The sequence below is a fragment of the Harpia harpyja genome, chromosome 12, assembly GCF_026419915.1.
Source record: "Harpia harpyja isolate bHarHar1 chromosome 12, bHarHar1 primary haplotype, whole genome shotgun sequence".
Lineage (NCBI taxonomy): Eukaryota > Metazoa > Chordata > Aves > Accipitriformes > Accipitridae > Harpia > Harpia harpyja.
The window spans coordinates 30288595-30304448 of record NC_068951.1 but is presented as its reverse complement, the minus strand read 5'-3'; the positions used below and the strand labels follow the sequence as shown (position 1 = coordinate 30304448).

At 54.2% G+C, this 15854-nt stretch overlaps 1 protein-coding gene across 1 annotated transcript; it reads right to left on the bottom strand.

The window, feature by feature from the left end:
- Window positions 1-781: 781 nt before the first annotated feature.
- Window positions 782-7044, bottom strand: APOD (apolipoprotein D). The gene is made up of 5 exons (XM_052804810.1): window positions 6951-7044; window positions 5846-5999; window positions 5426-5547; window positions 3493-3581; window positions 782-2005 (listed from the first exon to the last, which is right to left on the bottom strand). Exons 2-5 carry the CDS (start codon window positions 5966-5968, stop codon window positions 1770-1772), a joined length of 570 nt encoding a protein of 189 aa, XP_052660770.1. The 5' UTR covers window positions 5969-5999; window positions 6951-7044; the 3' UTR covers window positions 782-1769.
- Between the last annotated feature and the right edge of the window lie 8810 nt (window positions 7045-15854).

Here is a 15854-nt window from a genome sequence, read left to right as displayed (position 1 = left end):
GCTCGGTGCCTGCACAGCCACCCCGCCGTGGGCTGGCAGCACGGCTGCGAGGGGACGTGGGCTACAGCAGCGCCGTCCGCATGAGGAGGAAAATAGGAATGTGGTGGAGCAGCGATGAAACGATCTACCCGACACACCTGGGAGGCAGCGCGCAGCTGTGTCCTCCGTCATCCTTACAGCCTGAGGATGTGCGGGTGGGGTGTGTGATTCTGTGTCACGGGAGCTGTGGCATTAGGATTTAGAAGTTTAAAGGGCTGATGGCTTAAACGTGGCAGTCGTTTCTGATCCCTGCAAGGCCTCCCTCCCATCTCAGCCTCCTCCGACTGGTCAAGATCAGTGAAATGCTGGCTCCCTGCCCAGCTCCTGCAGCCCTCCCAGGGCAAGAAAGCACTTTGCTGCACACACCCCCCAGTCGAGGTCCCACCACAGCAGGAGTAGAACACTTCCTGCAGATCTACAGTGTGCTATGCCCACATCATTATTTCTTCGTGTCAATGAAAGCAGCAGGAGATGGGGGTCGCTGCCAGCCAAAGCCATGACGTGGGTTTGCTGGCATGGCTCAGGCGATGGGGGAAGCCTGCACATCGGACCCCAGGGAGCTGGAAAGACCTTCAGGCTCCTGGAGCAAACCATTTAACTTCGGACGTGGTTGCTTATGTTGCATTGCATTCCCGCTCTGGCGGTGCCCTGGCCTCAGAGGAGAGGCAGACCCCACACGCCGAGCCCCTGGCCTGCTCGAAAGGGTCATGCAGCTGGGAAGGTACAAAAGCTCCCAAACGGATACTTTGATTTCATTTTTAATGAGTTGCATCAATGCTATTCAAGCAGAGTTGTCACGGTGCCTGGTGAACACCTGCCTGGGCAGATGCAATGCCAGCAGGCACTCAGCACGTACAAAAGCGGTGAGCAGGATGTCAGGCAGAGCCTGCTGTCTCTCGGTGTTCGGGGAAAAGCCTCCAGAGGAGAGGACAAGGGAGCAGCCCTGTCTCCTTCTGTCTGCTTACAGGTACTCTCAGAGCTGACCCCTTGGGAGTGCAGGACTAGCCTCACTAGAGGCAAGACAGGACACATACAGACACTGGGGGTGGAGGGATGCTGAATTTCTGGACATTTTTAGACTTTAAATACAAAGGGCCAGATCTGATTTCTAGCGAGGAGGTCCTCTGGCTTGGCAGCAACATTCTGCACCAGAAAACATTCAAGACCCCCAGTCTCAGTTCCCAGGCTGTAGGACCAACCCACCGTGTCTGGGCATTGCCGTTGGGAAGGCAGTGCCCGCAATGTAGCTCAGACACCATAGACTCCTAGCAGGCCCAGAAGCATCAAGACTAAAATGGGAAACAAACCTGGAGCTGTGTGATGAAAGGTTTTTCCCCAGGACTAATACTTGCACGTGACATCTCATACCCTTTCCCATCCACATACTGGAGGACTCACAGCAACAGCAGATCTGGCCTGGTGCTGTGTCACTGCATGCCGTGAGTTACGTCTCGGGAGGGCAGTTACATTGGTCTGTGGGCATCTGCACTTCATGGTTTCTCTTCTTCGCCCATTAGCTTTGAATCAGTCAGTTACACTGCAAAAGTCAGGGCAAGACAAAAAAGCGGGGAGAGTGGTAGAGGGAATGACAGCAAGGAGTAACTCAGGGCTGGCAAACTACCGTTAGCGAAAGGATTATTACATTTCTCTATTACATAGAGAAATTCTAATGGATAATAAAGCAACAAAGTTCATCGCTGGCCTGGTGCTGTGTCGCTGTGTGCTGGGAGTTACATCTCAGGAGGGCAGTTAAGTTGATCCGTGGGCATCATTTTCTCGGTGTCAATCTTGTAGGACTGGAGAACGCTCTTCAGGTGCTCCACGGTTTCTGGGTGCATCTCGGGAGATCTTGACATAATCCAGGCGTAGTCAACGTGGAAGAGCCAGAGGATGTTGGTGCAGGAGTAAACCAGTGAATAGTTTTCATAGTCGGTGGAGATGACCCAGTAAGGGGCAGAAGGCATGACTAGGAGATAGAAGGGCACAATGAATGCCATGGGTAACCAACTCTGGACTGCTCTGCAGCACTAGAGCCACGGCTCCTGGTGCTGTTCCCACTTTTGCTGCTCCTGAGCCACATAATTGTGGTCAGTACAGGGGGCTGTAATTTATAAAAGCCTATCAGGTGTCCTTGTTCTGCCCAGAGGGACTCGAGAAAGCCACAGAGGTCTTGCTGGAAAGTTAAGACTATGACCTGAACAGCTCGGATGGGCCACCGACAACCAGCCCAGCTTGCACCAGTGTGAGGGTGCTTGCTGGCAGGAAGGAGCCCTAGGGCTGGGAGCTGACACCGGTGATCTGAGGAGCCCGAACCACCACCTCCCTCCCCACCACCCACTGCCCCACACAGCCAGCGGGAACCCGGGCGGTGGGAATCGGTATGGCTCAGCCCATCCCACCAGCACCAGCCACGTGAGTCAAATTCTGTTCTCCACCAGGCTGCTATGCCCAGAGCATCTGCTCTGATGAGGGACAGCCACACCAGCTTCAAACTGTCAGGCAGAAAGCAGAGGTGGGTCCAGTGGGCAGGCATAAGTGCCCTGGGATTTATTTCTGATGCACTCAGGAATGCTGGGTGCTGTTCTCTGGGGCTTGTGTCCAGTGAGGATGATGGGGGTTGCACACTCTGCGGGCAAAATGGCCGAGGGTGATGCCTTAGCAGCACATAATTAAGTCTGGCTGTGCTCATGAACAATAAGTGTCCTTTGCAAGTACCTCTGCTCCACCCATTTCTCCAAATAACTCCTCTGTGTGAGTGCTATGAAACAGCCAAGGAAAAGGTGTGAGGGAGCAGGTGTGAGGGAGCAGAATAAAAAGGGAGCCAAGAGGAGACTTCTGCTCACTTTCCAAGTGTTGCTGTGGACAGAGCAAAGTGCTCTGCAACTTAAGTAAAATGCACTGCACCTCGGCAGGCCCCAGTCGTGTGTTACATTGACAAGGGAAGAAAACACAAATAAAAACACATTATTAAAAGTTATTAAAAGGAGCTTGTAAACAGAGGCAGGGTGGGCTAGTAGCTCTACTGCTGTGTTCAGAAAAACAAGCCTAATCCTGGCCCTTGCAGCGGCTGTGGGGCTGCCTCTCCCACCTCCCCCCCTCCCTGTCCCCATCTGTGAAATGACCTGGAGGGATGGAAATGCTGCTGATCTTTCTCGCTTTGAGATCAGTTGGTGAAGAATGCCCCACCACTGCGGGGGTTGTTGCTGTAAATGATGTATAAATATCACCAAACCACTGCCTGCTGGTCACAACACCTGTCCTAATGTTTTGCCATTGCCCCGTCATGCTGCGCTGAAGTCACCGGGGCAGCTTTGCCTCTCACTTTGCTAGTTTTGCACCCTGATGACATGGCAGGAGTGCCTTCTTCCTGCAGGCGCTGCCCTCCTGCACTGCTGAGGCCAGTGGGCACCAGGGAGCCCGTGGAGGCTGCGAGCCTCCCAGCCACACACTTACACCAGTTAAAGCGGACGCCCAGCTTGGCCGGCTCCTTTACATCCATGTGCATCATTTCTCCTTCGACTTCATTGACTTTGCCATTGGAACTAAGGGGAGAACGAGAAGGCAAGAAAAAAATCAGGTGAATTTGAAATCTTTTTTTTTTTTTTTCCTTCCAATAAATCACCCTTCCTGACACATCCACCTGCCAAGAGGTGGCTGTAACATGTACCAGCTAACCACAGCATCCCCGGAGGGACAGCTCGTCCCTGGGGACGGTTTCAGCAGCACCCAGGGCACACCAGGTCCTGGGCCAGGCGCAGCGGGGCAAGTGCTCTCCCAGGTTAAACCACCCCAGCGCCCCAGGGTGCCTCTCTCCAAGTGGCCCTGCCAGCAGGGTGTTCTTCGGTGCCAGGGGGACAGTGACAGAGAATAGGGAGAGCAAGACCCCTCTGCACAGGGCAGGAGGATGCCAGCACTGATCTTGGATGTGCCAGGGAGCAGCTCAACTTCTGCTAGTTGTGGAAGGCCTGTATTCACGTCTGTTTAATCACCTGCATTTTTTCCAGGTCACAGCACATTCCTCCACACACAAATTACCTGTTGCTGCTTGGTGAGCCAGGGTTTGTTTCGCAGCTGGTTCAGAGCACTGCCGTGCTGGCAGCAAGCCCTACGACTCGGGCTGCCCGTCTTATAATTGCATTTTTCCCCAGATGCCTCAAGACCTGGATGCTGCCTGTGGGGCAGGAAAGTTTCACGCTTCCCTGTGAAACAGAAACACCCAAGGAGGCAGAAGCTAATGCTGCCAGCAGCAGAGAGAGGTCAAGGGGCTGATGCTGGAGCCATGCACAGTGCACACCTGACCCAAAACATTCCTGACATTTCAGGGTCCTGAGCTGCTGAAATGGTGACACCAACTGTCAGAATAATCTCTGCAGATTAATGCAGGCGCAAATAAATGGCCAGCTGTTTGCCAGGCGCTGCCCTAGCAGTGGAGCTGCAGAGACAGTGCTGCACGGTCAGCAAGCAGCATGGACGCTGCTCTCTGCTGGACACAAGGGATGTGTTGCTACGTTGTTGTTATTGTGAGCCAGAACAAAGTCCCCATGCCATGCCAGGGAGCGCAGGGGACAGCGCTGCGTTCGCCGCTCGATCCCTCTTATTCATTCAGCCACTCACAGCAGCACCCCACAACAGCCAGGGCTGGTGATGGAAACAGATGAATTAATATCTGCATCTGTCCATGCGAAAAGCCAGGAGGGCTTGGCATAATTGCCAACTATCAAGTACAATAAAGGGAACAATCAGTGCATTCACTTTGCTCACTGATTTAAACTGGCAATGGTTGCTGATCCCCTTACACAGCAGTTACTACCAGTGCAAGGTGAATGCTCCAGAAAAAGGCTGACAAATATTTGCTTAAGTAAAAATGACCCACGTGCTTTACCTTCCCTGACCCTTTGCATTGCGTCCCTTTACTCCGAAGCAGAGAGGACCACAAAGCATAGGCACCTCTCAGCACACAGGGGCACAAGCTGGTGGCTGCCGTCCCATAACCAGCCCTGTGACCCTCCCTGGACGGGACCTGGGGCATCTGGCTTCTCAGCCATCACTGGGGATCACAAACCAGTCAGGGGAGAAACCCAGGCTATTTCACAGTGGAGTCACCATGTGCATTTGATCTATTTTCTCACTACTCACCTTGGACAATGAGACAGACACCTGGTGAGCCCCAGGGAAGCACCAGCAGAAACCAGAGACCCACATCTCTGCCGAAACCACAGCAAAGCCCATTACCCCAGCAGAGCTACTGCAACCACATGGTGCCTTCCCCAGCACCCCCAGATCCAGAAACAGGCAATTTGGAAAAAAATGACCACCCAGGATGGCAAGAGAGGTGACAGGAGTGCCACCCCTGAGGCGAGGACACGGCCTGAACACAAACACTTACAGCATCTCCTTGTTGATCACCTTGAACTTCCCGTTCTCCCTCAACGAGTAATTTGCCTGGATGCAGCTTCCTTTCTCGAAAGTTGATGGCAGCTTCTCTATCTCGTACCATTTCCCCAAATACTGATAGAAGAAAGTCCAGAGAGACACTTTTAGCACAAGAGGGCTGAGGCAGAGCAGTACGGCGTGTTTGCTGGCACCGTTTTGACTGCTCGGGTTGTTCAAGCATCCACCTCCATGGCGCAGGAGGCTGCAGGGGGTTAGCGGGGTTGCAGACCCGCGCTGGCAGCTCCGGCACAAGGCGTCGAGACCAGACCTGCCAGCCCCCCCCCCCCATGCACCCAGGCAGTTTGCCATCGGTCCCATGCCCCCTTAGCCTAACTCGCTACCCGCCGTGAGATTTTTAGAAAGCTTTTCACACCTTGTTGATATCGAAGTTTTCTTGGACTGGTGGATCTGGGCATGGTCCCATGTGAAACATCTGGCCTTTCCCAAAGCCAAGGAAGCCGAGCAGGACTGAGAGCCGCACTGCTGTGCCCAGCATGGCTGCACCGGGATGCAGGCAGGAAACGGACCTGGGGAGGAGGAAAATAGCTGAGCTGGGGCCTCCCTGGAGCAGAACTTTGTGTGAAATACGGCAAGAAGGACAGGACAGCTGCAGCAGGGCACCTCGGGGGCACAGCAAGGAGAAAAGGATCATGAGAAGAGCACAAAGCCACTGTCCCAAATAAGTCCCCAGCCCAAAATGGCCTCAGCTGTGCTCAAGCTGTGCCCAGCAGCTCTGCGGGAAGCAAGGCAATGCCTGGTGAGAGCACCTCTACCCATCACCCACACCTGACACCTAGCAAGATGCAGGGGTGATAAACCCCCAAGGACACGCAGGAGCATCATCATCTGTCCAAAGCTGAGGTAAGGGGAAATGCAGAGATGTTTGCTATAAAATGCTGGAGCACAAGGAACATGCTCCAGGGCCGGGTCAGAGCCGGGGCCCTGGGACATGGAAGCGAGCAGTGTACACATGCAAGAGCCTGCATGGTGAGAGGGACATCCCCACGTGTGCCAGGGCTGCCTGGCCCTGCAAGGCAGTAGAGGGACAGTACAGCTGCCTCTGGGGGGGTCTCCGTGTGCCAGGATGTACACAGCACTGCAGGGTGGGCAAGTTGGTCGAGACTCAAATCAGCACCAAATAAAACATGAACCAACCCCCAAAAGCATGCTGCGAGGAGGGAAAGGACATGCTTTCCTGCACAGCAGAGGCGGGAGCTGTGCTGCTCACCCCCAAGCAGCCCCTGGAGCCAGGATGCTGCCCATGTGCTTTGAGGTCTGCTTGGGGCAGGTTGGCACCTACAGACCCTGCAGCATGGGGCTGCTCTGCTTCCCTGGCCAGAAACTCCTCCACAGGAGCAGCAGTAGCATTTTCCCCAAGTTTAAAAGAAAAGCCCAGTCTGTCTCCAGCTGCAGGGCATGGGCCCCACTGCGGACACAAACACAGGTCCCATTTTGAATCTCTTAATTCAGAAACGTACCTTGGCTGATGAGGCGGAGTGATGCTCTGCAGAGGACCAGGGCTGCAAGAAACAGCTCTGTGGTGAGCTCTCCGCCTCGTCGTTTTATAAGCATGCTGGGATCATCATTATTCAGCACTAGCACAAACCACTCCCTGGTCCTCGACGTGTTTTGTTTTTTTGGCAGGCCAGTCAGCTGCCTTCGATCTGCAGCTGGTACAAAGCTGGAGATGGGCTGCAACTTGGCTGCTCACCCAGGCAAACAAAGGCACCCTACGTGTCTGGGTATCGCTCTGCAGCTGTGGAGCTCTCTGCCATTTGGCTGCTCACAAGAGCCTCAGACCTGGGTGCAAACAGCAGGGGAAGGGGAGAAGTGCCGCAGCCTTTCAGAGGGGCTGGGGATGGCAGCGGCTCCTGTCCTGCTCCCTCTGGCCCAGCAGAAGCCATCACCATGGTCCCAGGGGGGACATGCAACCTCCACTGCCAGGGGCCACTCGAGCCCCAGAGACCCTCTGGGCCACCGCAACGTTGTGGTCTCCATCACAGTCGCTCACAGGAGTACATGGGGAGAATTAAGTAGCAGGAGGTATTGCAGGCTCACCTGGGGAGCTGCAAGACCTCTCAGCAGTTTTTCCTCTAGACTTTTAAATCTCACTACTAGGAAAGATGCTGGTGCAATTAGTTCTGTGCTGACCTGGCAGTTTTTCCAACAGGTGCCCAGCAAATGACTTTGACAGCAGAGCAGCCATCTGTGAAGGCAGCCAGTCCCGAGAGTTATGCAAGGAAAGTTGAGTAAGAGACAGGATGCTCTCTGTGTTTAATTACATTTTCTTTTAATCTAATCTCTCTTGAGACTTTCTCTCTAGGTGTGTTTTTACACGCTGCACCACATGCTTTACTCACACATGCACACACACACTCTGGAGCCCCTGGCTGCCCAAATGCCACCCCAAGAGCCACAAAGAGCTCAGTCCTCTCCCTTACTGGGGCCGTGCTGCTGAGGTGTGCCCTGAAACACGGCCACAGCCGAGGTGCTCCCAGGACCTCGATGGCCATCACGGCTCAGCATGGCTCATCCAACGCAGACCCAGCAGCACCAGGGGAGCTGCCACTCCACTGCCCCGCCGGCAGCGCTTGGCATGGGGCAGGGGAGCCTGCAGGGGCTCTCCCTGCCTGCACACAGCTCCCTCAGTGGTTTGGCAGCCACCATGTGCGTGTCCCTGATGGGGTTGCTCTGGCTGCCCATGTCAAAAAGTCAGAGGTGTCCTGCGGACCCTCTGCAAGCCCCATGTTCATCTGCACCTCTTGTGATATAAACAGGTTAGAAATCAGAAAACCCCTGGACAGACGCCCTGACCTGAATGGTACGAGTACTGCCATGCCGTAGTGCACTGCAGAGGTGAGATCCACCTCCCCACCCCCCCAGCAGACCAGCAGGCTCAGTTTTTCTCCTGAGCTTGGCTGCCTGCATCCTGCAGAGCAACCAGAGGAGAAAGCACTGCAGAATGGCCAGCCTTGGCCACAGCAGAGCATTTGCCCTGTGTGTGTGAGGACATGGGGAGGTGTGTCGGTGTGCGTATCCACATCTGCGCATGGAGCACTCTCCCATGGGATGGAGCGAGGACTCCCTGGCTGTGGTGGCAGCATTTTGCCCTTGAATGGAGAGGTTTTGATGAAGCTTTTCGCCCTGCTGCAGCAGGAGGGCCTCGTGCTTGCTCTGGCCTCCAGGCGCTGCCCAGCACCCCAGGGCTGCCCTGCAGTGCTGGCCCTGCCAGAGATGTGCCCAGGTGACTGGGCACTGCGGTTTTTGGCTCCCAGCACCCTGCAGCCAAAGTCACACCAGAGCAGCGAGGCATTCACCCAGCCATGCTCCATGAAACCTGCTGCAGGAGTGTGCGTTCACCTGGGACATGGCCAGGAGGCGATGAGGAGCCAGGAGCCACCAGGAGCCGACACTCCTTAAGCCCCAGCGAGAGCGGGGATGACATGTGGGGTGGGCTTTGCTGTAGCCATCAGCTCCCTCATAGGCAGCACCAACAGCAGTGGAAGCGAACCTCTGTCTTGGTAGGACACACAGGAGTCCCACCTCCAGCCAAAGGCAGCACCTTCAGAAGCCCAGGGGCGGCAGCACGTGGAGCCCCACTGCTCCAAGGGCATCCCATGGGTGCTGAGGCACCGCATGCCTTGAAGCACAGATGACGAGAGCTGACAGCCCAGCTCGCTGCTGGGACCTGTCTCCACGCAAGCGCTGGCTGCGCCTTCCCCAGGGGCACATTTCTGGGCTCTGCCTGACCACAGCGGGAAGCACCCAGGTATCGATCTGCTACTCCTGTGTTGGAATGGAGCAGGCTCGGGCTCCTGCAGCTGAGTCCCTGCTCAGGGCCACCAGGCCAGGCCGTGTTCAGCGGCCACCCCATCCCCAGCACTGCCAGGACTCGCCTGTCATCCCGCCACCAGCACCCACTGGGACTGCTCACCCGCACAGACCAGGGCCCTGCTCCATGTCCCGCCTGCCCGGAGCAGGACTCTGCTCGTGAGCCTGTGCACCTTCAACGCACACCAGAGCAAGGGTTTGGGAAAAGCGTAACCTTATAATTGCACCTAATTGTAGGGTGGGGAGAAGTCATCTCCACCTGGTAAGCAGTTCGTACCCTGGAGCAGAGGAGGGGAGGCACATCAAAGGGCAGGAAGCTGGAGCAGGTGTGGGAGGACAGGAGGGAGGAGAGCTGGGGGGAAACCAGGGCAAAGCGGGGGGGGGGGGGGCACCAGGCACGCTCTGAACGCTTCATGCAAGAATGAAGCCTCCCCCACATTTCTGGGTGATGAGGCAGCTGCAAGGCAGGCGTGCGGGGTGCGTGCACAGCACACGGAGGGTGAAGCGCTGCAGGGGTTGGAGGACAAGGCAGCGCAGATGGGTGCATGGGCAGCGTGCACACGTGGGGAGGCAGGAGTGGATGCAAAGCACACACGGGGTGAGGTGGCACGAGCTACACAGCATGTCCAGGGGTGGGCAGGTGAGGCTGCTCGGGGTGCAGGGCACATGCAGGGTGTGCATGGGATGAGGCAGCACTGGGCACACGCTGAGCATGGTGTAAGGCAGCACTGCGTGCAGGGCACATAGGGATGGGCTACATTGGCCGGGATTGTCTCATGTTACTTGGTTGTCTATTTCTGAGACGAGGCTCGGCTGGCCCTAGGGAGAGGAGGCAACGGCACTGAGCGCTGCCAGCAAAGAAAACCCCCTTGTTAGAATAAGTTGGGGCTGCAGATAAAATCCTGCCAGCTGGGGGCTGGGACAGGGCAGTGCCACACCACCCATGAAGTTCTACCTGCAGCCAACCTGGCTTAGTGCAGAAGTGAGATTGTCCCATTGCACACCCCAGGCCACCCTGAAATCAGCTCCTATGTAACAGAGAAGCTTTAGGTGGCCAGGCCTGGTGGGGACCTGGCTCCCCAGGGAAAGACTGTCTGACCACGCTGTGTCCCCAGCTGGGATTTCAGCAGCTGCAGAGAAGCCCCCAGCAGCTTTCCACCTGCCATGAGATGGGAGAGCAGCCAGAGTGACATTGTCTTCTCAACCCTGTGATGAGATCCTTGACATTACTTAGGACAGCCAAGAAGCTGCCCAAGCTCTTACCAGCAGGAAAAGCCTCCAGCGGAGGCACTGGAGGGACCAGAAGTTCTGGGCATACCCTTTGATTATGGAACACCACCAGCTCCAGCCCTGGGAGTCAGCAGCCCAGGGCTCCATGCCCGTCCCTGTGAGGAAGGTTTCATCTCCAGATGGTGACTGAGCAACCTAAACGCATGGGGGCTGGAGAGCTGCCACTGTCACGGCTATTTTGCACCATTTTGCATGGACAGATCTTGTCTTCAGGCCTGCTGCTTTTGAAGCCCCAGTGCTGGAGCCTCTCTGTGGGACCTGGGGTGTCAGGGCATCATATCCTGGGACGTAGGATATCCTGGGGGTCCTGAGACTGCCACCACGGAGACACCATTTTTTGCATGGACAGCTCTTCCTGCCTCAGGAGGTGCCTTCCCTCCTTTCTCTCTCTTTTCTCCTGCAAGTTCATTTCTGTTGTTTTTCTCACTACTCTACAGGAAATGGGGTTTGGGCTGGCCAGACAAGTTGCCACATGTATACAGAAACAAAAATGAACTTGCAGGAGATAAGACAGAGAAAGGGAAGGCAGGTGGGAATTTTCCTCTGTTTCTAGGAGTGGCAAGAAAGTGCTTTGAAATCTGTTCATGCAAAATGGTGTAAAATTTCAAATTACAGTTATGGCACCAAAGGAAGTAAACAGACTCTGGAAGCATGAACTGGCCTCTGGGATATGGGAACTCCGTCCAAGGCAAGTGCATGAAAGATGTTGTGATTCATGTATATACAACTAGTGAGTAGCTCTCCACCCTGGAAATTATCCAATTACGTATTCAAAACACAAGAAACCAAAGAGAGAGATTTAAGAAGTTGGAGAACTAAAAAAGATATTATTATTTAAGGGACAAACCCCATTGTGCAGGACCAGCAGCAGTTCTGGCTGGGCTCCGAAGAGGACTCCCCGACCCACTTGGCACTTGCTGCCGAGGTCCAAGTCCCTGGAGAGAGGAGCCAGAGGGATCCCTACTTTTCTGAAAGTAAAAAACCAAAACAGACCAAAGAAAAACAAGGACAAAGAGGTACAAAAGAGACAGCGGGCAAGCCTCTGCAGACAGAACTACATTGCAGAGCTGGACCGGTGATAAAGCTTTGGCCTGGCGGCATCTGACCCATGTGGATGTGCTCACCATAAAAACCAGAGTTCAAGCAGTGCACTTAATCCTGGCTTTTCAGTATGTTCCAGGAATGCCCTGCACCAGGGTCAGCCTTATCCTGCTAAATAAAGTAAAATTTTTTTTGTTGTTGCATTTTGCTGTCGGGTTATCACAGCATATGCTAGGTACCGGGCAGGGCAGGCATGCAGCCAGATTTCATTCTCACTGAGAGGAGTGAGGAAGCACACAGCAGAAGGGGGCAGAGCAGGACTTCTCCAGTGGGTGCGGAAGCAGATCCCGCGGTCTGATACCAGACTCCCGTGGGCCCCTCTCTGTGGGTGCCTGCTCAGGTGGAAGCGCCCTGCTGCCGGGGCTCGACTCAGGCTGCTGCTCCCCCCTTGCACGGGTGCGTCTGCACCCCGCCGAGCCGAGCCCAAACAGGCACCCCGGTGCTTGCTGCCGTGCTCTGCATCCCACTTCTCGGAGGATGGCTCCCACATTCCCCCGTGGATTCACGATCCTTTTTTCTGGACTCCTTCAGCAGCCCCCAGCATACTGAAAGATATTTTAAATGCTTTAAAAAATGTCGTTAAATGTACTTAAGAGTGCCTTCTGCAAAGGGACTTTCTGTTCTCCCGGAGAAGGCACAGCGATCTGTTCATGGCATCACCAGCTCTGTCCAAGCGATGCCCGAGTAAGGCTATTTAAAGCCCACAGCCCTATTTTCTGCAGCTAAACCTTATTTCAGCACCTTAGCTCAGGAATGCATTAATGCCATTACACAATTATATTTTCTATGACCCATATACAACCTACATCTTCCTTGCAACATAGATTTATAACGCGCAGGTAACTGCAGCTCTGCTCATGGAAGGAGAGAACAGACTCTATTGCATTAAATCTCCTGCAGATTATGCCGTCCTGCCAGCCAAGCAAGGAGCCCTTCAGCAGGGACGTGGACTCTTCTGCTGCAGGAGCACTTCGGAGCCGGCTTCAAGACAGCAACTTGCATCAGATACCAGGAGTGCAGGAATCATGTATGGAGTTAGAGGGTGGCCTCAGACCCTTAGATATCCCCCATTCCCAAGCCTCAAGGCTGTTTTGTGTATGCTTTATATATGCACCAGGAAGACCTGAGGGTGGCACTTGGGCCCTGATGGACTTCTCCACTGGCCAGCACAGCGTTTCCAACCCCCCTCTCTGAGCCCCCCAATCTCACACCACAGGTCAGAGGAGAATTTTAAGAATCCCCTTTCTGAAAGAGCAAGTTGCATCCCTCTGCACAGGCTGCAAAGTGTAAAGACACTGGCATATGTGTTTGGCTTTGCCCATGAATAGCTGCACTGAGCCCGAGTACACATGCCTTGCATTGAAACACAGGCCTAAGTGTTAGCTAAGCTGGAGTTTATGTTATACAGAAAATAAATAACATAATTCAGCAGTCAATGTCCTGACCTTGATTCAATACATAGTTACAGTCTGAAACAGCACAGATATATCATTCATAGTGAGTCTCATTCAAACAAGCTGGGAGATTTTAGGAACGATTAGTTTAGACAGTGTTAAAAATGCTTTTATCTGTGCTGCACCCCAGGGATACTGACCAGGCATGTATTTCAGTGTAAAGAGACACTGTGGGGTGGGGTGAGACAACGGATGTGTTATCCAATTATCTTGAATTTTTCTGACAAGAGATGTCATTCCTTGCATTCCCAGACATAATTATTCTTGCAGAATGGTTGTTGCCCATGGAATAGAGCAACAGCTTCTCACACCAGGACAGATGTACAGGAGTGTAGGAATTTCCTTGGGCTGCAACAGATCAACCTGGGACTGATTTTGAGTTGGTAAGCGCCCACGCACACGCAGAGCTGGAAGCCGGCCCCTGGCCCATGCCTGCAGGCAGGGAGAGCTGCCTGCACCATGCCTGCAGGCAGGGAGAGCTGCCTGCACCGGGAGCCGGACCCGGCTGTACTAAGTGCCGTGCCTGCCCGCAGTGAGCTGGGGGCTTCCTGCTCCTGGTGGTGCTGCTGGTGGGCAGGGGCCACCTGGTACAGGTGTCCCTAAAGCTTGAGGGAACCAGGCAGCTCACGCATGGCTTGGGGGTGGAAAAAGTGCCAGTGGTACAAAAAGAAGGTCCAGATGTGCTCTTGGGGATACAGTCTTAGGGACTTGCTTGTCGATAAAAGCGTGCAGCAAAAGAGTAAGCACAGGGAGGGACTTAGTTGGGACTTAGTGTGGGGGCTGAGAGTATGTGAGGAAGACAGGGAGGAGAGGTGCTTTCCGCATGTGCAGCTGGTGTGGCAGCAGCTCCTGGCAAAAGCATCGGGACTATCCCCACACCAGTGCTGAGTCCCTTGTTGGGATGGACAGACCACTGCACCCACCGGATGACTCCACCCAGCACCTCCTCTAAGCCACCTCATGCCACAGAGCCAAGCCACTGCACTATCTCATCCTTTTTAAAGATGGCCGCTGCCACCTAGAAGCCTTTCCCAAGTCCCCAGGCAGATTTTCTGCAGGCACTTTCCCATTATCAAAGTGCACCTTGGCTGTATTGGAGCACTTTATCCCCATCTTCTTCTCCGGAGGGCTGCCAGGATAAGTACCTGTGCAAGCATTCGTGCACTGCTTTCTATAGGAAGAGAAGCCCTGTAGCCATACTCCAGACACCCACTGGATGTCTCCAGTGGGACGCAGGGACTGCCACATCCCTCCCTGCAGTAGGTGATGGAGCCGAGGGGCCTTATCAGGGTGCATTCCCTCTCCCGTCGGCTCCCTCGTTAGTCATGCTCCCTGGAGCAAAAGTTGCATCTCATTAGAGTTGGGAAGGGAAGGTGCTTTGCTGTGCTCTGAATGCTTCAACACCCCTGAGCAGGCAGAAACCAGGAAGGAGATGCAAGGACACGCGGTGCTGGCAGCCTCCTGACTGATTGTCATGGTAACCCTGGTTAAAGTCCCACCAGGAAAACGACTTGACTTCTCCCACAGCACTTGACCCCACAAGGTGACGGGTACCACCAGCACCCCTGGGAGCACGATCGCTCTGGCAGGGAGGCCCTGGAGTTATGCAGCAAAAGATGACCTAGAGCTTTCCCCCAGTGTGTGGTTCAAGGTCCCTGGGCAAGGTGCCTGTGGGGTGATGGTTAACCTTGGTGCCCATTTAAAAGCAGCATAACAGTGTTAACGTCTGCCCTCACAACCCTGGCACCTTCCTCCCTGAAGCTATAAAAGTTCAGAGGACTTTATAAACCACTTGTAGCAGCTTTCACGCAGAAGACTGGAGACACCACGTTTTTTATTGTGCCACAAAAAGTAATTCAGCCTATGGAAACGGGGATAACACCTGTTCTGGCATCAGTTATAACCACAAAATGGGTCAAACAGCACTGCATTGCATTACAATGTATACTTTTTGGTTTTCCACTTCCCAGCATGGGCAGGGTGATAGCAAAGGTGGCTGGTGTCCTAGTTTCAGCTGGGATAGAGTTAACTGCCTTCCTAGTAGCTGGTACGGTGCTATGTTTTAAGTTCAGTATGTGAAGAATGTTGATAACACCGATGTTTTCAGTTGTTGCTAAGTAGTGTTTAGACTAATGTCAAGGATTTTTCAGCTTCTCATGCCCAGCCAGCGAGAAAGCTGGAAGGGCACAAGAAGTTGGCACAGGACACAGCCAGGGCACCTGACCCAAACTGGCCAACGGGGTATTCCATACCATGGGATGTCCCATCTAGTATAGGAATGGGGAAGTGGGGGCGGGGAATCGCCGCTCGGGGGGACTAGCTGGGTGTTGGTCAGCGGGTGGTGAGCAATTGCACTGCGCATCATTTGTACATTCCAATCCTTTTATTATTGCTGTTGTCATTTTATTAGTGTTATCATTATCATTATTAGTTTCTTCTTTTCTGTTCTATTAAACCGTTCTTATCTCAACCCACGGGTTTTGCTTCTTTTTCCCGATTTTCTCCCCCATCCCACTGGGTGGGGGGGAGTGAGTGAGCGGCTGCGTGGTGCTTAGTTGCTGGCTGGGGTTAAACCACGACAGCTGGGATGGTGAGGGAGCTCAGTGCGGGCAGAGTGATTTGTTCAGGACACTTAGCGAGCCAGTGGCAGTGCCAGGACCAGAAGTGCTGGATCTCAGTCCTAGGCAGAAGTCTTTCCATTATACC

Bases quoted from the DNA above. Each gene is read 5' to 3' on its own strand.
- APOD (XM_052804810.1), bottom strand. From the start codon at position 5,968: ATGCTGGGCACAGCAGTGCGGCTCTCAGTCCTGCTCGGCTTCCTTGGC. The intron at 3,582-5,425 runs GTAAGTGTTTGT...TTCTCCCCTTAG, and splicing joins GTGATCAACAAGGAGATGCT to TTCCAATGGCAAAGTCAATG. The intron at 2,006-3,492 runs GTAAGTGTGTGG...TCTATCTCCTAG, and splicing joins GGGCGTCCGCTTTAACTGGT to TCATGCCTTCTGCCCCTTAC.